Raw genomic sequence first — 27635 nt, forward strand, 5'->3', positions numbered from 1 at the left:
TTCCTTCTCCATAGTGCCCAATAGGACATTGTACACCAGAGCTGTCCAACCTGCGGCCCCCCAGATGTTGCTGAACTACAACTCCCATGATTCCCTGGCTATCTGTTTCATTGAAAGAATCATGGGTGTTGTAGTTCAGCAACATCTGGGGGGGGGGGGCAGGTTGGACAGCCCTGTTCTACACAGTAAAGGTCCCCACCCCCTTTTTGAAATTCATGACAATTTAGTAGACAACCCAGATGGAGAAGTATCCGATTTAACTGTTCTTTATGAGAAATATTGGATTTAGCAACTGAGGACAGAAGAGGCAGAGTGGCTGCAGCGAACAGGCTATTATTATCCATTAAATAAGACTGCAAAGTTAAATCATGGATGGATTGATTTAAATCATGGATGGATTGATTTGATTCGGGAGCAAATTAAAAGGCATTTGATTTGTTTGTACCACCTGAAACAAATTTGTGCACAAGAGTACTTAGCCATAACAATGTATGCAACAAAAATGTAATTTAGAACAGGAACAATGTACAGTATCTAATTTGTACAGACACATTTATGGTAGTTTATGGTAGACACATAACAGTGAGTATTATTGCCAAAATTCATTCAGACACAGCAAGAACACTAAGCTCCTTGAATAAAAGGACATTAGGATAGAAAAGATGTTAGCCCAAAATAGGGACAGTACCTCCTAAATAGGGGCATTTGGGAAATATGAAGAATTTCTAAGAATCCTTAAAAATAATTGCAATGTGGCAATCCCCAAAATACATTCTACAGAGATAGAATTGCAAAACATATTTAAAGGAATATTAAAATGTTAGGAATACAAAACTCTATTCCTAACAATTCCGTGTCCCTGTACCTATTTAAGACCAGCCTTATCCCTCTCGTTAGCCATATAATATAATAAAATACATTATTTTACTCACCTTTGTCCAGGCTGAGGCTACCCTGGGGCTGCTGACCTATCCATCTCCTGCAACGTCACAGAGCATGCATGGCCTCCTTTGCCAATGTCCAATCCAATACGCCTCATAGAGGAGCATTGGGGACCTGATGTGCATGTACAGGAAGTGCCCTGCACATTTAAGCTACCCCATGAAAAATCACTGAATCAATGCTTTCCTATGGAGGCTTTCTCATCATGTGACTGAGCTTTACTTTGTCAGGTGCCGCGTATGTCACCATGACAGCCACTAGAGGAGGATTTAAAATTGCAATCTAAACATTGCTATTTCTTAAAATCTGCAGTGTTTTGCATTTCAGGGTTACAAGGACAGGGCCACTGCACCCAGACCACGTCATTGAGATGAAGATTAAGATTAACAGTTACTTTATACTTAAAGGGACACTCAACTGCTCAAATACAAAATATATATTTTTAAAAAGAAATCACTGTTTTGTAGATATACCCACAATGAAAACATGCATGCATTTAAATGTGCATTGTTTTCCTTGGAGGTAGCTCTAAAAACAGTTTGCAAATGCTGCAGTTCTCTTATCTGAAGCCTTTGCAAGCCCTCCCCTTCTAATCCAGCTCAGACTTTATGTGGCTGTCCAATCACAGATTTCCCAATGCATCTCAATGAGAAGTCTTTGCAAGGTAGTTGCCCAGGGCAATTGCTGCCTCTTACGTTTAGCTCCATTGAGCTAAACAAACCAGGAAATAACAGGGCCGCTTGTCTGATTGGTTATTTTATAAAACTGCAAATTTCTAGAGAAATTGGCACTTTCTGTAAAATTATAAAAAAATATATTAAAAGAACATACTCATCACACATAAAGCCATTCAGTAAGGTGACTTGCTTTTAGTAAATATACTTGTTCTTCTACTTAGCAGAATATCACATTTCTTGCATTTCTTGCCTTTTTGGTCTTTTTTTAATTCTAACAAAACATATCTGACATATGGTAACAGTAGGTAAAGAGGGCCCTGTACAAACACATAAAGGGATGACGGACAAATACACACAGGTTGAAAGGAGGAATTAAGGGATGAGCTGATTGGCTTCTATAAAAAAAAAGTGTCTTTTTAGGGATTTTTTAAGGACTGGGAGAGTCAAATGTGCCATGGGAGAGCATTCCATAATGAGGGGCAGCCCTGGAGAAACCCAGCAGGTAAGAGCCTAAAGTGTGGGTGTGAGTAACAGGCTGTTGGAGGAGATGTAAGCAGGAGCATGGTTACAGAGCTTTGTAGGTATGGAGGAGAAATTAGAACCAAATCCTAAATGAAACAGTAAATCAGTGTAGATATTTACAGAGGGGTGAGGTGTGAGAGTTGCTGGAAGTTAGGTAGATGACTCTGGGACGTTCATTATGGATGTAAATAGACATTTATCAGGGTATTATCAGCATGCAGGTGATATTGAAAGCCATAGAAATAAATTAGGTCACCAAGAGACGTAGACTAAAGTTCCAGTAAAGGGCCTCAAAGAACTCCAGGAGAGGTACAGAAGGGATTGATGAACCAGGGAAGAAGGCAGGGAAGGAACTGAGACATGGAGAGAACCAGAATAAACTGTGTCACCGAGGCCAAGGTTGCAAAGGGTGAGGTGGAGAAGCAGTGGTCAACAGTGTTGAAAGCTTCAGAAAGTTTAAGAATTAGTAGTGAATAATGGCCTTTGAATTTAGCTGTCATTAGTCACTTTGGTTAGGGCAATCTCTGGAAAGTTCTGAGCGGAAGCCAGACTGTAGTGGGTGCAGGGATACCCGGGCGGAAGTACACACACACAGCTTGTGGTATATTGTGTATATGTAACATATTCTTCCTCAACATGTGGTCTCTGCACCCAGCGTCTGTGCGTCTGCATGACTGACGCTTGCAGCATGTTAAAGGACGCCGGCCTCTGCGGATCCACGGCAATTTATACCCCCATGTCCGCTCACTTGATTGAGGGCGTCAGCATGCAAGTGACGTCACCCACGTGCTGCGTGAACATTTTGGGGTCAAAGATCGATCTCGACCAATCAGAAAGGTAAAGCACTTAAACTCAAAATTACCTTTCCTCATTGCCCTGTCGTGGTTTCCCTAGTGGTTGTCCAAGAGTGCGTTCCTGAACAGTTGTATTTCTGGTTTTTGACTTTGTATTTGACTTCCCTGTATACTGGTATCCCTGACCTCTGGCTTTACTTTATCGTTGTGTCCCTTTCTGTGTTCCATGACCTCGGGTAGTATCCTGACTATTCTTTGGTACGTGAGTCCAGCCATTCTAAGGCCCGGTAATACATTACCTATTAGTCATCTGTGTGACACAATTCTACGTGCTGGATCAAGTAGTAATCCTGACATTACAACATGGCCATAGATCCTGTAGAATTGTGTTAGCACATAGCTGCTTGTTCAAGGAAGTTAGAGGAAAATGGTGAGCATGGATCAATTTGCCCAGGCCTTCAGTACGCTTCTCACTCGAATAGCGCATCTGCAACCTGCGGCTTCTCCGACTGTATCACCTCCGCCTAGTGTACCTCCACCTATAGCACACAAGGCACCTACTATCTCCCTATCTTCTACCCTGCATTTCGATTGTAATATTCAAGAATGCCGGGGATTGCTTAATCAAATAGAGTATCATTTTGAGGCCTCACCGGGATCTTTTCCCACAGACAGAGCTAAAATTGGTTACCTGATGAACCAACTTAAAGGTAAAGCTTTAGCTTGGGCCAATCCGTTATGGAAGAGTAATAGGAGCGCTGCACACAATTACCATGAATTCCTTACGGAATTTAAACTTACTTTTGAACCATTAGGCAGAGAGTATAAAATGGAAAGTACAAGCGCTTATATGTATAGTTTTAACTCTAGGTTATACCAAGCAGATTGATGTGAGCTGCTGTGTCACCGTGCTTATCTTTCTATCAGAAAATAGTGGAACAGGAAGAAATATCGGTGTAGCGCTCTATAGTGGTAGATATATAGGAAAAAAACTGAAGGGAAACCTTGCTGTACCTTAATGGATATATATACTTATGAATAGTCCCAATGTTTTCAGACTGACCTTAAACAGAGAACACAAATATACAAAACATAGTGTAACCTGTATACAGAATATAAATTGAAAATAAAGTGCATAGGTAACTAACTCACACTTTTCTGAGCTAATGTACTAGCTCAGGTATATGCGCCTTAGGGTCCGTAAAGGCGACCCTCACCCTCCTTCTCGTCCAAATGTTCTCCAGGTGCAGTTTCCTAGGTAATAGGTATAGGAGGGAAAAATATAGCGTAGTACAGTTTGCGTATCTAGGGTGTATGTAGTAGGTAATACCAATATACTCACAAACCCTGAGCCAATATATCGGCTCGCTTCATCAGACGTATGTGGTTAAGGACCACATTCCTTCTTTGTAATAGCAGGTAGAAATAAAAGCCGTAAGTGTAAAAAAAATATATAATATATAATTTATTGTATAAAAAATATTTTTAATATAACATTAATATAAAAATAATATATCAATAAAATAACACTTGTGGCTATAGTCCAAAAGACAATTCTGTCTGCTCACTGTTCATCCAGGACGCGTTTCACCAAATTGGCTTCCTCAGCTGGAAAAAATGTTCATGAATGATTGGACATAGCTTATCTTGATAGCGTAAAGTTGTAGAGGGTAGTTGCCATTGAAGGACATGTGGTAGTTCATATTTGTGAAAGGAGAGGTTGGATATCAATGAAAAGCTGCTGCTGATGATAGTATTTCAGCTTTCTGTATATGTAGTCTAAGTGTGGCACGTAAGAATGATTGGGCAATGTTGAAAATGGTTGGTTGCGGAGAAAGATAAGATTGCAGCTCAGAAGGTGGTGATCAGAGAGAGAGAGATGTGTGTTAGTGTAGTTAGTGATAGAACAAAGTTCAAAAAGATAAGGTCTAAAGTGTTGCCAGCTTGATGGGTAGGGGAATTGGACCACTGAGTCCCATTGAGGCGGTCGTAAGAGAGGAATTCAAAGTCTCGGAGGTAGTTGGAGCATCTATAGAGATGTATAATATGTGGCAGGAGAACCATGAATATTGTAAAATTACTGCAAATTTAAAACATCCTGCAAATTAAAAAAATAAATAAAAAACAATTGGAATGTAGAAAAACAAGTAAAAAGAAATCACAAGCCATGTGCAAGTTTCAGTTAGCCATCGCAAATCACTGCTTTAACAATTCTTTAAACTTTGGTTGCTGTTTTATTTATTTTTTTAATCTTTATTAGTATTCTTTTACATTTAATGGTAATAATAATAATAATCATATACAAATAAGTGTGTAATATTTTATTTTTGGAAAGCTGCCAACCCCTGACATCACACTTTGTTCAGCATAGTATACTCTCCCCCTCTGTCTACGTCCTTTTTTTGTAAATTATTTTTACCTAGCCATCTTTCAACATGATTACACTCCTAGCTATCATAGCCAGGAATGTGGCTGGCTGAGCATGATGTGTAAAACAGGGCCTGTATCCCATAGCCCAGACCCATCACTGCTCTGTATACACCACATGCGGAGATTTTAGTCACATGTCATTCAGACAGGCAGTAACCCCCATCAGTCTCTACCAAGAGACTAAACATAGGGGAGAGGCTCGCCTGTTGCCATGGCAACGTTAGCCTGGCTGGTGGCCCAGCCATCAGCTGAGCGGAAGTGACGTTTGAACACGGAAGTTTTGCTCTGCTTATTTGGCCATGGAGTCCGAGGAGCACAAGGTGAGTTCGCTGTCCCCGGGGTAGTTACTATAGGGCGATATCGGTCACCTTCCCGTCCCGGCCGAGGCAGTGAGGGCAGTGAGGGGAGTGTGGGCTTTGTCTGTTGTCGCAGAGCTGACTCTCAGTGTGGCAGGTTACACGGTGTCCAGCAGAGGGGGCTGTGAAGGCCTGTGACAGCCATAGCCTTATTAATAAACACCAGCCAGCAGCTGACCAGGAGTCTCGTGATGTACTACAGGCAGGGCTGCCAGACCCACCATGGTTACCTGGACCCCTAGCTTGCTTTCTATGATGATGAGCTGCACATGAAAAGAGCTGCCCCCCCCCCTGTAAAGCGAATAGGGATGGAGCAGAATCCCTTCTTCAAGGACCACTATAGTGCCAGGAAAACAAACTCGTTTTCCTGGCACTATAGGGTCTCAAGGTCCCCTCCACCATTAGGGTCCCCCTCCCGCCGGGCTATAGGGTGAGGAAGGGGTTAAACACTCACCTTTTTCCAGCGCCGGGCTCCCTCGGCGGAGGGGACTCTTGTCACCCGTCATCGGCTGGATGCACATGCGTGGCAAGAGAGAGCCGCGCGCGCATTCAGCCAGTCTCATAGGAAAGCATTCTCAATGCTTTCCTATGGACGCTGGCGTCTTCTCACTGTGAAAATGAGACAGCCACTAGAGGCTGGATTAACCCATAGGTAAACATAGCAGTTTCTCTGGAACTGCTATGTTTAACGCAGAAAGGGTTAATCCTAGATGGACCTGGCACCCAGACCACTTCATTAAGCTGAAGTGGTCTGGGTGCCTATAGTAGTCCTTTTAATTCACAAGTAGATATTTTACCTGCAGAGTCTTAATTTACACATACAGCATCTGTTTAATAAGTCCTTCCCACCACATGTTTGTGATATGTGTGTCCTGGAAGATGTGGTGGGTCTGGCAACCCTGACCACATCAGCCATATCCTTCATAACCTTGTTTGAGTTATAGTCACAGATATACATTATAAAGCTTTAAACATATCTATCAAGTTACTGTGTGGGGCAGTGATTGCTGTACACCTGATTTCTCATTTATAAACAACGTTACGTAATCAGTGTGGCATGTACGTGTACTAATATTATTTTTGGCACCTGTAAAGAGCTGCGGAATACGTTGACGCTGTACAATAGTGTAAAAGGGGAACGTTTAACAATAAATGAGACAATTACGGGGGGCGGAGCCAAGCTGCAGAACAGAGAGGTCGCACGGCACTGTAGCTCCCGCGACTTCAAGCCTACAAAGCACCCAATTTAACAGCAAAACCGGGCAAAATAGCCACAAACCTTACGGCAACAACCGGGGAATCGACATGGGCCGCAAAAATAAAAAAACGAAGCCCGACGAGCCCAGACTAGGCCTCGACATCGGAGCCATGTGGCGCCAAGCCCGCGGAGCAACTAGGCCCAAGATGGCCGACTACCCGGAGACTTATTCCGACTTATCGGACGACCTCTCCCAGGAGGAAGACACAAATCCCTCTCCCAGTCTACCGGCAGCCAAAGCCACACTAATAGACCCTGAGAATGCACCAGTCACGACCGCGGTGCTCAAGGCATTGCTGGCGGGCCTGCAGACCACGATCCAGGCTGAAATGGCAGGCCTCCGAACGGATCTCCAGGGAATAAGCGGTAGACTGAGCACACTGGAGAACACATCCACCAATAATGCCACAGCTATCACGGCCATGCAACAGGAGATATCGAGCTTGCGGGCCACAACAGAGGCTTTTCAGCGGCGGTTCGCCATGATGGAGGATACTAGGAGGGCGTCCAACATAAAAGTAAGGGGTGTACCTGACGACCTGCCAACTGAAGAACTTCCACATTTCGCGCGGAGGCTCCTAACAGCACTCATGCCCGTGCGACAGGTCAAAGCAATAAACCTTGAGGGGGTCCACAGAGTCCCCAAATCGGCCAAAGCCCCACCAACGGCCTCCAGGGACGTTATACTCCGCTTCCAACGTAAAGCAGATAGAGCCACAACCATGGCAGCGGTCAAAAATCTACCCCAGTACTCCTTCGAAAATATGTCTCTCTCCTTTTTCACGGACCTGTCTGGCAGTACCCTGGCATGGAGACGGTCGCTCAAGCCCATCACGACGCTACTCCAACGACACAACATACCGTACCGGTGGCGCTTCAACCGCTCACTGCAAGTGTCCCATAGCGGGAACACCCACGAGATATACAACCTGCAGGGAGCTCAGGACTTGCTGCCCACACTGGGAATACCTTCCGACGCCGTACAGTCCAGGACAACCTCCGAGGCCACCAAACCGCAACATAGATGGAACCCAGACATGGTGAAGAATTTCGTTCCGAGACAGCCCGGAAACGGCACCCATACCAACAGCCCGGCGTGAAAGCCCAAAGCCGTGTCCACACCGCAATGAAAGAATTAATGAGACTGTAAGACCTCACTACTCTGGAACTGGTGTTTCTATATCTCACTGACTCACTATGTTTACCTGCTGATTAAGACTATACTTTTCATTGTTTATTTTTATGTTTCTTAACTTTTACCTACTCATGTTTACTAGCAAATTGCCTGTCTGACACACGGGAACGCTACACTCCAGGCTGGATCCCCCACCCCCTTGCTTATTATGCTTACTATTATGCTTATTATTTTTATCACCGCCCTGGCAGTCAACTAGGCGTCACACTGTCACGATTAGCAGCCAGACAGTGATGAGATACGCCCGAGACCCAAATGCCATATCATGCCATACAGGTGCCCCAGGGCCCGCTACAGCCACTGACAGGAACGTATTTCCAGATAACTCTGGTCATTTTGTGGCTATGACACAGGCATATATATATTTTATTTAAATGACATTGCGCTGGCTAACTTAACCTATTTTATTTTATGTTATTACAATCTATGAGCGCTGCTTGTACATCGCTTATTTTCTAAAGTCCCCTTGGACGCATGCAACTGTTTAATCACATGTTATGCTATCACAGGGCACCACATGAGTTAGATCTGCGAGAAATGTTGCAGAGGTATACCTGCCCGAATAGCGGTTTGTTTAACCTTCAGCAAAGCACGACAAACCGATATACCACTATTACCCACTCTCACGGTTACTCAATTCAATTGTGTTCTTCGTTTTTAGTTTACACCAAGCAAGGGTTACCGAATGTAACTCCCAGATGCTCGCTAAACATTTAACCTGTGTATAAGGTTCTTTCATGTATACTCATAGCTTGAGAAAAGATTGTATATAAGATATCAAAAGAAAAATTGTGCTCGTATTTAGGCCACTGTTTACTCTGTATGCAACGTGTACGCTGTTATGGCGTTGATTATTGCAATGTTCCTACCAGCACATCAAAAATAAAGAATTGAAAAAAATAAAATAAATGAGACAATTACAAAATATTACAGGAACGATAGGTTGATGTGGACCCTGCTCAAACGAGCTTACAGTACTTGATTATAAAGTGTCATGGGTAACACTGTCCAGAATCGTTGAAATGCTGAATGTTAGCCATCACTATTGTAGACTGACACTCCCAAATACCACAGGAAACCCAACAGTTGGCCTAGTTTTGCAAAGGTATGTCTGACAAATCAGTGGTTAAATGGCATAGCATTATGCAAAATATAGTCCAGTCATGTATCAGTTATTGAACACCAATTTTTTAGTATGGACATAATAGCTAGTTTGGAAAAAAAAATCTAGAAGTTCACTATGTATTTAATTTGGCTATAATGCCATAACATTTTAAATTTGCATTTGAGTCACCATCAATTTGCACTTAAGTGAATAAGGCTGTTAGTGCCAAAGATTATCCATTGCTGCAAGTAATTCCGACCACTAACTTTGTTTCAAAAAATAGTTTTTTGTTTTTTTTTATCTGGCAAGTTATGTATGTATTTTGACTTCAGTATCTTAATATTTACTGTGTGACTTCTCATGGGATTAGAAATGGTCAATAGTTCTGGAAATCCCCTTATATTCTACTTCATCTTTTAATAGTGTTATCTTCTCATGTGAACTTGTATTTTGTTGCCCTGAATTCATTATGTGGTTTTTAATGCAAGGAGAAATCATAAGTTGGATTTGTAAAATTTCAGATAGTAAAATAATATTGGCAATTTTATATTGATACAAATGAAGAAACCATTTTCACTGTGTATGCTGTTGTATGTGCTTTAAATTTATATTAAAACCAAAACAATCTCATCCTCCCCTCACTCCCCCATAAAAAGGAAAAAAACAACTCCCCGGTGAATGGATTGAAGAACTCTGCTTCGAATATTATTCCGATTTTGGTAAAAGTGTATTTTAGCGTATTTTATTATTTGCCGTTTCGTGATTAAGTGGCACAATAAGCAAAATTACGAACTCTAAATAATAAAATATGCCAAAATACACTTTTACCAAGCTTTTTGTTGTTCTTTTGCTTGTGATTTACATGGATAAAACGCATTTATTTATAAAATGTTTTACCAGGAAGGGTACAATGAGATTTCTCTCGTTTTCAAGTATGTCCTGGGTCCACAAAACATTGCATTGTTACAATAAGATACAATATTACAAACAAATACAATGTACAAACAATATATATATATATATATATATATATATATATATACACATACACAAATATATACATTTAACACATAATGGGTAATAAATATATTCAACAATGACAGGTGCATTCTGTATTGAGGTATATTGCCATATTAAAAGATTTTAGATTGAATGAAGATTTGACTGTGACCCTGAGGTTATTCCATAATTGTCGTGCTTTGTAGGATTGAGCCACTTTATTTTTTTTATTGCGGTTTGTTAAATATCGTGCTTGTACTGGATCGGAGATTATAGGAGGTGGGGACAGCTGGTGAGAGCATTCTACTCAGGTAGGGTGGGAGCTTCCCAGAAAAGCTCTTATGCACAAGGCTGGAAAGATGAAGAGTGCGTCGGGATTCCAGCAATAGTTGGTTTAGCTCTTTTAACATGTCACAATGGTGGATAAAGTAATTACATTCTTGAACAAAGGGGCAGAATGAATTATAAAACGTATTAAGTTTATTAAGGTGGGTTTGCATTCACTACATCCACATAATCAATGACAGGCATTAGCATTTGTTGCACTATCTGTTTCCTTATTGTAGGACTTAGGCAGGATTTGTTTCTGTACAAGGCACCTAGTTTTGGATAACGTTTTGAAGAGAGTTTTTCAATGTCAAGGCCAAAGGATTGATTGGGGTCTAGCAACATACCTAGATATTTGAAAGGTCAGTGTGCTATTTGAATTTGTTCTGAGACACAGTTGTTGATTTTGTAGTTTACGTAATTGAGGTACAGTTCCAAAATCATTGTTACAGTTTTGTCAGTGTTTAGGAAGAGTTTGTTCACTTTTCTACATCTGTGAATTGGTTTTGAAGATTGGGTTTACTAGCGTAGATTACAGTGTCTCTTGTATACCTGATAAAATAGAGTAATGATGTGGTTTTGTATTGTCCAGTTAATGCATTTAGATTCTCAAATGTGGTATTGAGCCTTGTGCAGGCCTTTAGATTCCTCAAATGTACTGTGATTTATTTCCATTTTTTGAATTATATACGGTACTTCTATGCAAAAGGTGTGCAGTTAGTATTTTAGTGATGAATATGTCTTCATGGGCAGTCTAGATCTGTTTTTTATTTTTTTGTATAGGGCATCAACTGGAATAACACTATTGATTTACTAAGGACTTGAAATATGTAGCCTGGTTTTAGGAGCTTGTCCAAAAATCTAACCACACCTTTCACAGAGTCCATCACCCTTTCCATACCAATATGATATAAAACCGATGAGAGCCACGTCGCTGACACAACTTATCTTTCAAATTACACCCATAACACTTACAACACCCACATTACACACCTTTAAACCAACAAACAAGCTCAATCCCTATATATATATATATAAATTCTAGTACCGTTTTCATATATGTTGTGGGTAAAATGCATACATAAAATGGAAAATTCAACCCAAGAGTGTCATCTATGTGTGTGTGTGGTTTCAAACTGTGAAAAGATAATAAAAGATCTGTCTAAGACCTGGTGTATAATAATTATATCACAAGGTAACAGTAGTATGGTCTAATACAGTGATGGCTAACCTTGACACCATAAATTGTTTCTGGACTACATTTCCCATGATACTCAGCTAACTTTTAGACTCTAAAAGCTAGATGAGCATCATGGAAAATGTAGTCCAGAAAAATTTACGGTGTCAAGGTTAGCCATCACTGGTCTAATACTTTGTCCTGAAGCAAAAATTTACATTTTTAAATAATTAGTAATTAGAATTAGTTTCTTCATTCTTTACACAAATAAAAGTCTGATGGAGTGGGCAAAAGTTTGGGGATTTTCCTGCCATTTTAGTTTTGTTTTTATTTTAAAGCTTTCATTTTAACGACACAATGAATATTCAGTTAGAGACAATAGAAGCAAAAAACAAAACAAAACACAAAATCATTTGGACTATATCAAATTTGTGTTCTGGTTTTCAGTGAAATAGAGTGAAACCTGGAACAGAAATCATGAATTTTGATTGGAAATTCATTGATAATATAATAAATTAGAGGGCCGTTAAGTAATTAAGCAGCCTGCTGTACTTGTTACGGTGCTAGCACGCCCGTGGCACTGCCCTCCACATTAACAATACACAGTTTTGTCTAAATTTGGTTGGTCATTGGCTGACACTTATTCAGTGTATACAGTCCAAATAGGGATGGAAAATGATATTGCTAATGCAGAAGTGTAACTGCTACAGTACCAATAGCGGAGTGTGGGACTGCGACATTGGAGGACCCTGAGTCTGTCATAGGGCTCGAAAACAGTTTGACACAGAACAGGGAGCTTGCTGGCACCATACCCATTGCAGCTGGTTGTAGTAGTTATGGCGCTCAGAATGCTTATCTAATGGCCCTGTATTATATATTATATTATATATAAATGTTACTTGAGTTTGTCCCATAAGTTCTTCTGAGTTTCCTTCTCATATGTAACAGCATTAGGGTTACACCCTAAAGTACAGGGTTCAAAATCCACTGCACGACTTCATTTCATCTAGGAATTATCAGAGTAGAAAAAGGAAAAGTGTATAGTTCTTTACACGGCAGCAAACAATGGTGCATAGTTGTACACACAGATCACGCTGGGACAAAGCATTTTTGGGCTGTCTTTTTCATTCCTTTATTGGAACATAAGTATGTTGTGGTTGATTGACTTGTGGGACAGTTTTAATGTATATTGACTAAATTATACCTAATTTCTTCTGTCCATTCATAGGTTATATTTGAAAAACATGGCGTCTTTCTTCACACCAGTGCAAAGCGGCATAATGATCAGGACTCCATGATCCCTGGAATTCTCCGTATCATTGAAAAGGTGAATAGAATTAAAGGAACACTATAGGGTCAGGAACACAAATGTATTCCTGACCCTATTCTGTTAAAAACCTCTATCTTCCCCCTCGACCCCCCTGCTATCCCTTACCCTCTAAATATAGTAAAATCTTACCTTTATTCCAATTTTAAGATATATATATACACTGTAACAAAGTGAAAACAGGAGTAATACAACCTGAGAATCAGGATAATATGGAGATGGTCTTGGATCTAGAAGTTAAAAACTGAATATGGTGAAATAAGTATGGATAGAACAATGGCTCCAGGAAGTAGATAACTTACAAGAAGGTGGAAAGTATGTGCCTGTCTCCCTTCAGGAGTATACTGAGATGGGGAAAATCTTCCCAACATAGGCGGATACTCAAAGAACCGAAAAATGCAAGTGGTGCAATATTGTATAAAATGTACCAAATTTAATTCAAAGTTGCACTTAAAAACAAACAAGGACAGCAAGCGGATCAATAGGAAATCCTTCGATCCTGGGAGATGAAGTATAGTTTGCTGGACGGTAATACAAATAAAAATGAACATAAAACAAATGCAATAAAAGTCCAAATAAAACCGCTATATGCGTTTCAATGCGTTTCATCATGAAGTGACTTCCTCAGGGTTATGGAGTTCATCAAAGACCTCCCGGTTTAAATGGCGGTCCGCCTGGGGCTTCCAGGTGTTGCTTGTTGATTGTATGCATTCCACTGAGGAACGCAATATCCGGATCCAGCGTAAGGACAGTCTTATGCGTTCCTCTGTGGAGCGCAAGCTGGAACTTCATGTTCCAGCTTAAATGTGAGAAGATAATGATGATTCAGTGTCTCCACACGAGCAGTGTAACACTGAATCTCACCATGCACAAACAATACTACAGGCGCATAGTTCCTAGGTAAATTGAAATATATGCTGATGGGATGACTAGAATACCATAGGCAGAAGTTATATGTACTATATAATAAGGAAAAAATATACAACATGGTCATATGGGAGACAATAAAAATGAGAATAGAAAAAAAGGAGCAATAGTGAATAGGAAATATGATAAAATATAATAAAAATAAATATACACAAATTAAAAAAAAATAGGGAATGGGAAAAAATTATAAAAATGGGCAAATACATCTGGGGTCCAAAAAAGGGGGGGTCTTTGATGAACTCCATATCCCTGAGGAAGTCACTTCATGACGATAAAGCTGTTTTATTTGGACTCTTATTGCATTTATTTTATTTGTATTATCGTCCAGCAAATGATACTTCATCTCCCATCTGCCTCCTTGGTTGACATGATCAGAAGTGATGATCTCAGGTAATCATTGGATTGGCTTAGATTGTCAATTCTGATGATCTCAGCCAAGGATGCGGGCCGTGGGCAGAGCCTAAAAACAGCCCTGGCCAATAAGAATCTCCTCATAGAGATGCATTGAATCAATGCATCCCTATGAGGAAAGTTTGGTGTCTCCATGCAGAAGGTGAATGACAGTGCTGCACACTGTAGCCATCTGAGGACTGGCCACTGCAGGTGTCCCTAGGCTGTAATGTAAACACTGCATTTTCTCTGAAGCAGAAAGTAAAAAGCCTGCAGGGACTGACTATACTCACCAGAACAACTACAGCTGTGAGAAGCTGCATGATGTATTTAAAATAGAACTATCATAGTTGTCAATTTGTGTAACGTTTTCTCTTTTCTAGGAGTTTCCATTCCTCCCAACATTTAAATTGTCCAAAGAGGGACACTTTCATTTTAACTTGTGTGGCTAGAGAGAAGAAATTCACAAGCATTTTAGGTAATTTCATAACCGGTTTATGGAACTGAAAAAGTAATTTTCAGTAAGAAAGAAGGATTTTATTTAAACACATTTACCGGAGATTTAAATACCAAATTGTAATGGACAGAAAATCAAATAGCAAAATGTATTCTTAAATACCCAAGCTGTGACTATAGCAAAGTCAAATCAGAATCTTTGCAATTGGATTTTCAATTGGTGTTTAGTGAATAACCCCCAAGATTTAATGGCCAATTCCTGTATACGTTTTACTCATGTGGACCTCTATTATATACTCTTATGTACCAAAATTCAGAGCTCCTGTGAAAAGGGATCAGTTCACTATAGGATCATAGTTACATACGCTGAAAAGAGACATATGTCTATCAAATGCAACCTTCCTTACATCTGTTTTGTGCTGTTGACACAAAAGAAAGCAAAAATAAAATAAAAAATAGAGTTGGAAGTGCTTCCAATTTTGCAACAAACTAGGAAAAAAATCTTGACCCCAGAATGGCAGTCAGATTTATCCTTGGATCAACAAGCTATTACTTTACTGTTGAAAAATTATATAATTGAATATTATGTTTTTGCAAGTATGCATCTAGTTGCTGTTTAAACATCTGTACAGACTCTGATAAAACCACTTAGTCAGGCAGAGAATTCCACATCCTTATTGTTCTTACAGCAAAAAAACCCAACCTTTTCTTTGCCTTAGACTAAATCTTCTTTCTTCCAGTCTAAACGCATGACCTTGTGTCCTATGTATAATCCTGTTTGTGAATAGATTTCCACACAGTGGTTTGTATTGGCCCCAAATAGATTTGTACAATGCTATCATATCCCCTCTGAGGGATGCTTGTGCATTCTTTACGCTGGAGTGCATAACTTTGCATTTTTCAGCATTAAAGGGACACTATAGTCACCCAGACCACTTCAGCTCAATGAAGTGGTCTGGGTGCCAGGTCCCTCATGTTTTAACCCTGTAGCTGAAAACATAACAGTTTGAACAAAACTGCTATGTTTACATTTGGGGTTAAGCCAGTCTCTACTGGCTGTCTTCTGGACAGCCACTAGAGGCGCATCCGCAACGCTGGAGGCATATTATGCCTCCATCACGCAGAGCGTCCATAGGAAAGGATTGAAAAATGCCTTCCTATTGACAGCTTGAATGCGCACGCGGCACTTGCCGCACATGCGCATTCGGCTCCGCTGACGTCGGCAGAGGGAGCTGAAGGGGTTTTAACCCGTTCAGCGCCACGGGAGGGGGACCCTGAGGGTGGTGGCACCCTCCGGGCACTATAGTGTCAGGAAAACCGCTTAGTTTTCCTGACACTATAGTGATCCTTTAAATTTCATCTGCCATTTGAGTGCCCAGTCTATCTAAATCCATCTGCAGCAAAGTAATATCTTGCTCACATTGCAGATGACACAAAACTTAGTAAAGTAATACAAACACTGAAACATGACTTTCAATGTTTTTTTCAAGATCATTTATCATGTTAAATAGAAGGGGTCCCAGACCAGAACCCTGAGGGACACCACATGCCAACTCCGTCCAGCTTGAAAATGTACCATTAATGAGAACTCTCTGTACTCTATTTTTAAGCCAATGCTCTACCCAAGAACAAGAACTTTCATCTATACCAACTTCTTTGAGTTTGAACACTAATCTATTGTGTGGAACTGTATCAAATGCCATAACAAAATCCAAATAGATCACATCCACTGATACACCCACATCTATACTTCTACTTCTTCATAGAATGCAATGAAGTTAGTATGACATGACCTATGCCACAACCATTGCTAGTGACAGATCCTTCTTAAGTCAACCTTGGCATTCCCTGTAAGATAACATAGTCCTGCTATGCTATGTTGGAAATTAAATTACATTCCATCACAGTCAACATGAGTATTTTGGTCGACTTTCGGGGGTTTCTGTGCGTACACTGACGAACGCTCCCCCTGGCTTTTAAGGAATTAATGAATTAATGCGTCCCTTGTTCGGTAGTTCCTTACTCCAGTACGCCGTTCTGCTAACTGGTTGGGAAGTTGGACGGGCAGTGGTACAAGTTTCCGCGGGGTTTGTGACTCTATTCGAATACAGGGGGATGTTAGACAAAAAAGTAAAAATAAGGGAACACGTACGAGGAGTCCAATCTCCCATGACACTATCTAAACAATAAAAACAAATCTGTTTTCAGCAGTTTAACTGGTGTGGTATGTATCTGTAGGTCTTTTCATTTTGGCATCTGTCTGGTCTGCCTATCTCCTTATTTTTAAGGAAAAATAAAAGATTACAAAAATAATCTGTACTTTATAGGTTCTATTCCCAATTTTTCGCATGGCTATATAAAGCTGCCCAGTCTTTATAAGTGGACCATTCAATTTGCATAGTTTCCACAAAGACCACATTGCAAAGATGGCAAAGTGTAGCAATTGGCCTTTAAAGTGTTAAAAAATGAACTTCCAGTATTCAAAGATGTGCTCTAGTAGACAACTACTCCATTTGTTTTCCAAAATAGTTTTTATTATTTTGTTTTCAAGCTACAATATACTGTATACAGTAAAAATGCATTGAATAATGAAAAGGACATCTGGCTTCCAATTCAAATTTCAAATGTTCCATACTTTCAAGTGCATGGCATGTGACTGTGTGTGCATTATTCTGCCTTCTCCTCCAAGATGATTGTTTGTTTTTAGTAATAGGAAGCAAGAAATATCAAGCACTTAAAAAAATGTTCCTTCTTCTTTTGACTACTTTGTGACAGAGGCCAGCACTCCGCTTGAGTGTCTCTGCCAATGGTCCCTCTCTGTCCGTACTGGATACCTGGAGTGATTTGTGGGGATATTTATGGGATAATAATAGTAAACAGTTGAGAATTGCCGACTATTTCAATTCTCAGATCCCAAAGATCGTTATCGTGTAAGTGAAATGTATTCCATATAAATAAAATCACAATTTGTTATAAAAATAGATACAATTTATTGTGACAATTTAAATAATAATAATATGTAACATGCGTGATAATAATCAATGAATATTCTGTATAACATGAGTATGCAATACAAATGGCAATACAGTCCAATGGTTAACATAGCAATTGTCAAACAAGATTTATAACGGTGTTTCACAGAGCTTGCAGCATAAGGCCATAAAACTTAGCTAACAGTTAGAATAACCCTTTCAATGCTGGTTAGACCTTTCTGGATAATTAAGACCTATTCTCATGTACTGTATATACTCGAGTATAAGCCGAGTTTTTTAGCACATTTTTTGTGCTAAAAAACCCCAACTCGGCTTATACTCGAGTCAGAGTCTGTATTATGGCAATTTGCATTGCCATAATACAGACTGGGGGGAGAGGGGGGCTGGCAGAGCTGTACTTACCTTTCCTGCAGCTCCTGTCAGCTCTCTCCTCCTCCGCGCCGTCCGTTCAGCACCTCGGTCAGCTCCCAGTGTAAATCTCGCGAGAGCCGCGGCTCTCGCGAGACTTACACTGGTTGCTGACAGAGGGAGCTGCACGGACGGCGCGGAGGAGGAGAGAGCTGACAGGAGCTGCAGGAAAGGTAAGTACAGATCTGCCAGCCCCCCCTTCCCCCCCACTGAACTGCCAATGCTGGACCACCAGGGAAGGAGCCCCCCTCCCTGCTATGTATCAAGCAGGGAGGGGGGACGAAAAAAATAATAATTAATAATAATAAAAGAATAATAATAATAATAATTAAATAAATAATAATACTAAAATAATAATTAAATTTAAATAAAAAATAATAAATAATAATACTAAAATAATAATAATTAAATTAAATAAAAAAATAATAAATAATAAAAAAAATGTAAATAATAAAAAAAATAAAAAAAGCATTGCCCACCCCCCACCAAGGCTCTGCAACACACACACACACACACTGCACTCATAAGCACACTGCACTCATACACACACACTGCACTCATACACACACACTGCACTCATACACACACACTGCACTCATACACACACACTGCACTCATACACACAATGCACTCATACACACAATGCACTCATACACACACACACTGTACTCATACACACACACTGCACTCATACACATACACACACACACTGCACTCATACACACACACACTGCACTCATACGCACACACACTGCATTCATACGCACACACACTGCATTCATACGCACACACACTGCATTCATACGCACACACACTGCATTCATACGCACACACTGCATTCATACACACACACTGCATTCATACACACACACTGCACTCATACACACTGCACTCATACACACACTGCACTCATACACACACTGCATTCATTATACACACACTGCATTCATTATACACACACTGCATTCATTATACACACACTGTAAATAAATATTCAATTAATATATTTTTTTTAGGATCTAATTTTATTTAGAAATTTACCAGTAGCTGCTGCATTTCTCACCCTAGTCTTATACTCGAGTCAATACGTTTTCCCAGTTTTTTTGGGTAAAATTAGGGGCCTCGGCTTATATTCGGGTCGGCTTATACTCGAGTATATACGGTAATTTTAAATAAAATAATATTTAAACCAGCTCATTAGTCATTTCCTGGAACCATCAAATAAGAGTAATCTACCATGTTCTATAAGCAGAATTTTAACTTGCCTAAACAGATATTTTATCTTATTTTAGAGCCAATCAATACACCTGGATAAATATCACGATAAATCACATAAATACATAATTATTCTAATTCCATCTGCAGAATGGAATGGTTATAACTATATACTTCTTAGTTAACTAAGATTTCTAAATATCGAAATCTGATCGTGATCTATCCAGTCATATATCATGCTATTAGAAAAATTGTAATTAATTTAGATTAATTAAATGAAACCAGTATAATTACCAGTTAGGTAGATGTTCCCATCAGATGTTCTCAGGTAGCTAAGTGTCAATAATGTTTCTTTCTCGCTCTGACTCTGCTTTTCTTTCTTAGCTTGCTTCCGACTCTTTGACTTCCCCCCCCCCCTCACTCCTTTGTTTCCTTTGTTGCTTCCTTCTCTTCTCTCTCTCTTCCCTTTGTCTTAACTTTTTTTAAAGGGAAAAATTCTCTGTTCGTCACTAGGTGATAGAACAATAGAAAACTGGAGGTGTGGTTATCTTCCAGATAGCAATTTAAGTATTTGGTCTATAGAGGGCAGTCTCGTCCCACTAAACATTCCTATCCAGGAAAGAGTTAACCTTTCCTGGTGGCTATTTTGACGTAATTTAGCTTATCTTTATGGTTATCTATAACTTAAGTTTTCTGTCAGTTCAAAGAGTTTCTTTGGGCTTTCTTCAGATTATGTGTCTGGCAAATTCTGCTGTAATTTCTAATATGACAGTTCGTAAACTAAGTTTCACCTCTAAATTACAATGGGACCTTATACAATATCAAAAGTAAAATTAATTATTTAATCTTTTCTGTCACAAATGTCTGGGTTTAGAATTTATTCTATATCATTAGCATTTAGACAGTCTGTCCATCCCCGTTCTCATTTCTTATCATTTGATTTGTATATACAAACATTCCTAAGCTCCCAGCTCAGTAGTTAGCGTTACAAAAAGGATAGAAATCTTGTGTCTTTTGTTAGCTTGAAAATAACAAAATGGAGTCTGCTCTGTTCAGAGTGACTCTGACAATATACATTTTAATTTCTATCATAGCACAAAAATGTCTGCCAATATAAATACCCTGACAGATTACAGCTGTTATAACTGTCTCACCTAAAACCAGATGAGACTTAGTAAATAGTGAATAAGAACTAGTTTATTGAGAACAAGGCACACTTTTATATACACGACCCCAGTAGGGGGGGTCCATGGTTGTGGGTCCTGCTGCAGTGGTTGTATAGTGGCAGGGGTGTCCTGGTTCCCTCCCAGGAAAAGTGGTCAAACTATTCACAAACACTCTACACACCATGTCCACTACAGCTTGTTGTGTCTTATTTGCGATTTCGTTTTCAGTCCTTCGCCGTTCATTGTTTAGTGAATAACCTCTCCTTACTGTTTTGCTTGCTGCTTTTTTCAGAGGTCAGATGTGATCCTGCAGTGGGTGCCTGTAGAAGAAGATGGAGATTCAACACAGATTCACTACAAGAAAGTAAGTGACATTTATTATGTTTATCTGGGACATTCCTTGTAGGAGAAATTCTCAATTTTGTTTCATTTTAAAAGTGAAATAAATTTCACTTGCAGCTATAATAACCTGAGTGCTGAATGAGTATCACGCTGAGACAACACAAAATGTACGGTAAGTGTAATAGAATTCAGCAGCAAACTGTCTTGGCAGGAGTTCTCTACACAGATAATACAGGAGCTACATACGCTCTAACTTACAGAGGTGGACTAAGAAGTCGGGGTGGGGGGAATCTGTTATAAACTGGGGTCCTGTGGCTGCAGATTGATCTCCATGTGTACAAGCATGAGCCAGCCGGAGACAACCTGACTTGACTGACATGTATATGGAGTTCAGTGGCATTGAATGTTTTTGTCCATTAAAGGACCACTATAGTGCCAGGAAAACATACTCTCTAGGTCCTCCCCACCCTTAGGGTCCCCCTCCCGCCAGGCTCTAGGGTGAGGAAGGGGTTAAACACATACCTTTTCTCCACCGCCGGGCTCTCAATGCTTTCCTATGGACGCTGGCATCTACTCACTGTGAAAATCACAGTGAGAAGCATGGAAGCTGCTCTAGCAGCTGTCAATGAGACAGCCACTAGAGACTGGATTAACCCATAGGTAAACATAGCAGTTTCTCTGGAACTGCTATGTTTACAGCAGAAAGGGTTAATCCTATATGGACCTGGCACCCAGACCACTTCATTAAGCTGAAGTGGTCTGGGTGCCTATAGTGGTCCTTTTAAAAAAAAAAATTCTTTATTTTTGGTATGACATTGTTATACATATATGCATTACAACCTAAGTGACTTAGCACGTGCATTCGATTACATTGGTTTGGATACAATTTGCATTGGAACATACCGCGTCTGCAGTTCGGGCTTAGTCTCTCAGGTTTGCATGCAGTCGCTTATTGGTGTCATATTTATACATTTCGGAGATTGTACATAGTAAAAACACATTAAAAAGAGCACAGTAAAATGAAACAAAGTTAAACGTATTAGTATCCTGCTAGGAGTGTCAAGCCTAGTGGCTTAGATTTGTACTCCGGGTTTAGTGTACCGGATTATACACCTTAAAACAGTGCGAATTGGCCGGATACATAAGGAACATGACCATGATCTCTCGTGATTGTGGATGAGTGGACGTGGTCTGTCCCTCAACCTCTTAGTTGTGGTGAAACAGGGGGAGGATAGTATGGGGGGGGGAGGTTACCTCATGGTGAAGGTCGGAGCGCCGTGTAGGAGGGGGCTCCCTTGGTGTCAGGTTGGTGTCTGTGTCATCTTGGGGCGTGGGTCTGCAAGGTGGCCCTGACATGGTCTCCTTTACGTCCCCCAGTCGCCAGCCATCCACAATTCCCAGATTTTTTCGTAGGTTTTAATATTGCCTCTCACTCGTGCTGTGAGGTTGTCCATAACCTGTACGTCTTTAATTTTATGAATTACTGCGTTTACCTGGGGGATCTCTGGTTTAAGCCATGCCTGTGCCATGGTAAGTCTGGCCGCCAGTGTAATTTTATGTAAGAGTTTTTGTTCCCTCCTCGGCCAATCGTCTAGCGTCCTCGAGAGCAGGAACACCCATGGGTCTACTTTTATTTGCCTATGGAAAGCTTGTTCCAGTAGGCTCCCAATATCCCTCCAGAAGGCCTGTGCTGTTGGGCATTACCACCACATGTGGATGTAAGTCCCTTTATGTCCACACCCTCTCCAGCACAGGTCGTCTGTTTTTTTTTGCATGCGGTAAAGTTTTACCGGGGTTGTATACCATCGCAGAATGGTTTTGTAGGCCTGCTCTTGTTGGGTGACACATACTGAGATAGCCCTGTTCGCATCCCAAATTTCTCTCCAGTCTGTGCCCTCTAGGGTCTCATTGAGGTCGGTTTCCCATTGTGTGGTGTAGTGTAGGTCGCCCCAATCGGTGCTGTTAGTGCATAGGTGAGCGTATAGGTTTGTGATAAGTCCCTTTGGGGGATTTTCTTTGAGGCAAATTCGTTCGAAACCTGTAGGTGTAGTTGTTGCTGCCGTTTTTGCTTGTTTGTGTTGTGCGAAGTCTCGAATCTGGACATATCTAGAGAAGTCTGAGGGGCCTAACCTGGTCCTCTCTGTCAACTTTTCAAATGGCACTATTTGATTCCCTTCATATAGGTGTATTGCCCTCTGCAGTCCCGCCTCCTCCATATTTTTGAAATCTCGGGCCCTCATTCCCGGTAAAAAAGCTCTGTTTCTCAACAGGGGCATCATTGGGGAGGGTGCCGAGGTTAGTTTATGTTTTAGGGCTGCGGAGTCCCACACCCGTAGGGAGTTTAGTATGGCTGGGCAATCTGTGCGCAGGATAGCCCTGTGTTCTCTGGGTAGCCAGATGTAGAATTGGGATAGGTCGGCTCCCGTTAAGCCAGCTTCTAGGTCTGCCCATCTGCGGTCGCCCGGTGTCGAATGCCACATGGCCACCTGTGCCAGTTGGGCCGCTAGGTAGTAGTTATAGAGATGGGGCAAACCCAGCCCCCCTCCGCTATAGTGGTCCTTTAAGCACGGCTGAGCAGTATCCTGGAACACCCTGTCCTTTCCTATGGTAATCTTTTGCAGTGATATTCTGCCACGGGCATACCTTGCATGAGTTTCAGAGAAGCAATACTGCTTGCATGCAGGAGCTGCAAAAACAAGAGAAAAGAAATAATTTAAAGAATGTGTAAACCGATCCGACAGTGCTCAATTTCTGAAAATACGTGTGCTCAGTAGCAGGCTTAATAATGTCATAATGTGCTCTGTGTGCCTACCAGTAAGTCGATCCCTGGAATTTGTTTGTTAGCTAATTATGTTCCATATAATTGCAGATTAATATGTATATATCGTCAAGCAGCCATTAGTGGAATGCAAAAGCCTGTTAAATAACCCGAGAATGCAGAGGCAGAAAGATGAAAAACAAGTTTAAAGTTTTGTTGCAAAAAGTTGAAACAAAATGTTGGTTCCAAAGTGTCACATTTCTCCTTGGAGCAACAATCTATTAATACACTGCATATTAGCTGTTATAACTCTAAAATAGGCCTGTGTGCTTTTTTTTGTAATTTTATTTTAAAGGAACACTATAGTCCCCTAAATTACTTTAGCTAAATAAAGCAGTTTTAGTGTATAGATCATTCCCCTGCAATTTCACTGCTCAATTCACTGTCATTTAGGAGTTAAATCACTTTGTTTATGTTTATGCAGCCCTAGCCACACCTCCCCTGGCTATGATTGACAGAGCCTGCATGGGAAAAAAAAACTGGTTTCACTTTCAAACAGATGTAATTTACCTTAAATAATTGTATCTCAATCTCTAAATTGAACTTTAATCACATACAGGAGGCTCTTGCAGGGTCTAGCAAGCTATTAACATAGCAGGGGATAAGAAAATCTTAATTAAACAGAACTTGCAATAAAGAAAGCCTAAATAGGGCTCTCTTTACAGGAAGTGTTTATGGAAGGCTGTGCAAGTCACATGCAGGGAGGTGTGACTAGGGTTCATAAACAAAGGGATGTAACTCCTAAATGGCAGAGGATTGAGCAGTGAGGCTGCAGGGGCATGTTCTATACACCAAGACTGCTTCATTAAGCTAAAGTTGTTCAGGTGACTATAGTGTCCCTTTAACAAAACAGGTATAGCAATTAGGACAGAAACCTCTACAACTTCATTCTTACTGTGTAAAAAGCCCCTTGCCCCTGCTGTGACTTCATTCTTACTATGTAAAAAGCCCCTTGCCCCTGCTGTAACTTCATTCCTATTGTTATGTAAAAAGCCTCTTTCCCTTGCGGTAACTATAAGCCCTTTTCTCATTTGTACAGTTCTGTTAAAGAACAGGTCACCAGAGAGTTGCTGGTGCTGTATATTCTTGTACAGAGAAGCTATGATAAGCATATCTTTCTGAATAATGGATTGAGATCTATCCTGGTGGATTTGACATAATTGTAAATGCAATCTTCCATTTTGTGGAAAAAAAGAATGGTCTGTGCACAGCTGCATGTGTCCTGAACATATTAAAGTATTAAAGACACCTGGAAATGCATTTGTATGTTTCTAGCATGGAATCAATGTATTTCTATTGTAAATGAATCAAATAAATGATGTAAACGTTTTCAAGGCTAACTGAGTTGATAGTAAATACATTTATACACCATGATTAAGACATTACTTAGTAGTAGATCTGTATAAAGGAATGGGTGCCCTATTTATTAATATTCTTGGGGCATCCCTTACCCCCCTGTGACACTACAGAAAGGCTTTCGAAGTGCAGTTCACAAATATAAGCAGTGCTTAGGTTTCCAGTCGTTGTGTGTTTGCTACACCTGTCTCAATTTGTGAACTACTAGTTGATGTTGAATTTTGGGGCCTGAGACACAGAATTAAACAGACTAGATGCAGCGCACATAGGAGAGCACAATAGTTAGTTCTGTGAAAATCATACCAATACTCATTACCCACCAGCAGGTGTCACTGCAGAGAACGGCACAGTATATTGTGAACGGATGCTGAGCTCTTAAAGTGCACCTGTTCTAAAAACAAACAAAAATTAAGTGCGATGAGATATGTGATTTGCAGATTATCATGTGATTTTAAACTTGTAATGATTTAGGAAGATTGCAGCTCTCAAAAAAAGCCCACGTTTATCCTCTTCAAAAGAACTTCACTTTTATTTGTCAATTAAGAAAACTCAGTACATGATAGCAACAGGCAGAGGATAAACTATAAAGTGGTGGCTGGCTTGCAAACATTGGCCAGATGCCACATGGTTAACCCTAGGGTTTGCCTGCTAACTGCTATTGCTGTTGCTAGGCAAATAGGCAAGTGAATTATAATGATCAAATATGCACCCCACCAAATGCATTTGGTCACAATTATACTTAAATTGATGGCTTTGTAAAGTCCGGATTTGAATGCGAAAAGCAAGTATTTTTAAGGTTGACACAGAACGCATCCACCAGATGGTGTAGATTTAGTCATAATTTCAACAGTATCCGGCTTTAGTAAATATGAGAATTGCCGATCCTGAAAATTTTACGAAGTTTTGTCCATACAGGCAAAATCTTGTGTTTAATGAATTGATCAATGAACACTTTGATTGACCTGGCTTTTTCCTGGATGTTGGGCGTTTAAAAATGTTTGTGATATATCCAGAAGGAAGCACCTTGTGCTGTTTAGCTGAAACTGCAGGATTTTTTGCAGTGCTGTGTCAAAAAGATTTTATGATGATGCTAAGAACCTTTAATTATGTTCTATATTTGTTTTAAAGATTCAAGTGTTAATTTAAATGCTCGACTAGACTAATGCTCAGTATAGTCTTAAAAGCCATGATAATTCTCTGTACAATTCTAAATAATTTTTAGAAATAATAATAAAAACAAAGAAAAAAAGTTATATGAAATCTACGTAACTTATGTTTAGAATTATTAACAAACTATCTATTATGAAGGTGTCCAACATTAAACTGTAATTTCTCAATTGTAATTTCAACCTTGTCCCAACAGCTACTGTTGAACCGAACACCCTTTATCCGTTACATCATTTCTAGTCATATATTACATTCTATTTAACAGGATTCCCCAGACAGCACCTCATGTCGAGCAGAGGAAGATTTGTTTGATCCAGGCTATGAGCCAGATTGGGCTGTTATCAGCACTGTGGGTACCAGGACTCGTGCCCAAGATGATCTGTCAGGTACAATTCATGTGTTTTGAATTTGATATAGACTTGCATAGTTATTTCAAATGTTACACTAGAACTTTAAGAACAATATTTGGGAAGTACATTTTGACAAGAGTGGATGTGAAATAATGATGAATTGCAGTTTCTTTTAATACCTTTTTTTATTCAATCAACAGAAATTTGTAATGGTGAGCTTTTGGGAGTTTGTTTCTTTATCAAGTCTAAAGCATTAAACATTTTCCATTGAATTGAAGTTCCTGTTGAAAAATGATAAACACCAAGATATACGTTTTTTTTTTAGCACCACTCTGCTTTCACTTACCACAACTAAATGTGTGCTTTCCTGACGTTTTGTTATTCTGTGGCTATTTATTGCCAGTACTTCATGTACAACCTTCGGATTTATTTTCTTTGGGAAGGAACATTCCCTTGCATTGTTGTTAAGCCATATTGAAGCTGCCATGGTGGTTAAGTTGGCAGCCAATCATGTTATTGACAGGAGGTGAACCCCAAGAACCTGCTGACTGTTTGTTTTTCTTCTTCATTTACTTCCTTAGCCCAGAAACCTGGTCATCGTGGGAAATGGGCCTTCTCACTCAGTCTATCAGATCTCAAGTCCATCCGCAAAGGCAAGCCCGGCTTAGGCTGGTCCTACCTCATATTCATAACCAAGGAAGGGGTGTCCTTTCAGGCATTACATTTTCATCAAGGGGGTTCAAAAGCTCTATTAAAAGCTCTGCAGAAATATGTCATACTTGCAACGTAAGTACTCGATATTTCTCCTTTTTCTCCAGTTAAGTACTGGACACAATATGTATACAATATTTATCTCTTATATAAAGTATCAAGAATAAAGAGAAGGAATAAAATAAGTTGTGTTGTCGATCAAATGCCATTGGGTGGAAAAGGTCAAG

The 27635-nt window shown here is 40.1% G+C and overlaps 1 protein-coding gene across 1 annotated transcript in view; it reads left to right on the forward strand.

Annotated features, from left to right (window-relative positions):
- Nucleotides 1-5623: 5623 nt before the first annotated feature.
- Nucleotides 5624-27635, forward strand: part of TBC1D17 (TBC1 domain family member 17) — a 72167-nt gene continuing 50155 nt past the window's right edge. The window contains exons 1-5 of the mRNA XM_063436730.1: nucleotides 5624-5685; nucleotides 13011-13109; nucleotides 20957-21028; nucleotides 26613-26733; nucleotides 27279-27483. Coding sequence (XP_063292800.1) covers nucleotides 5665-5685; nucleotides 13011-13109; nucleotides 20957-21028; nucleotides 26613-26733; nucleotides 27279-27483 — 518 coding nt within the window. The 5' untranslated portion in view covers nucleotides 5624-5664. The remainder of the gene's footprint in view (nucleotides 5686-13010; nucleotides 13110-20956; nucleotides 21029-26612; nucleotides 26734-27278; nucleotides 27484-27635) is intronic.

Source organism: Pelobates fuscus, chromosome 11, assembly GCF_036172605.1.
Source record: "Pelobates fuscus isolate aPelFus1 chromosome 11, aPelFus1.pri, whole genome shotgun sequence".
NCBI lineage: Eukaryota > Metazoa > Chordata > Amphibia > Anura > Pelobatidae > Pelobates > Pelobates fuscus.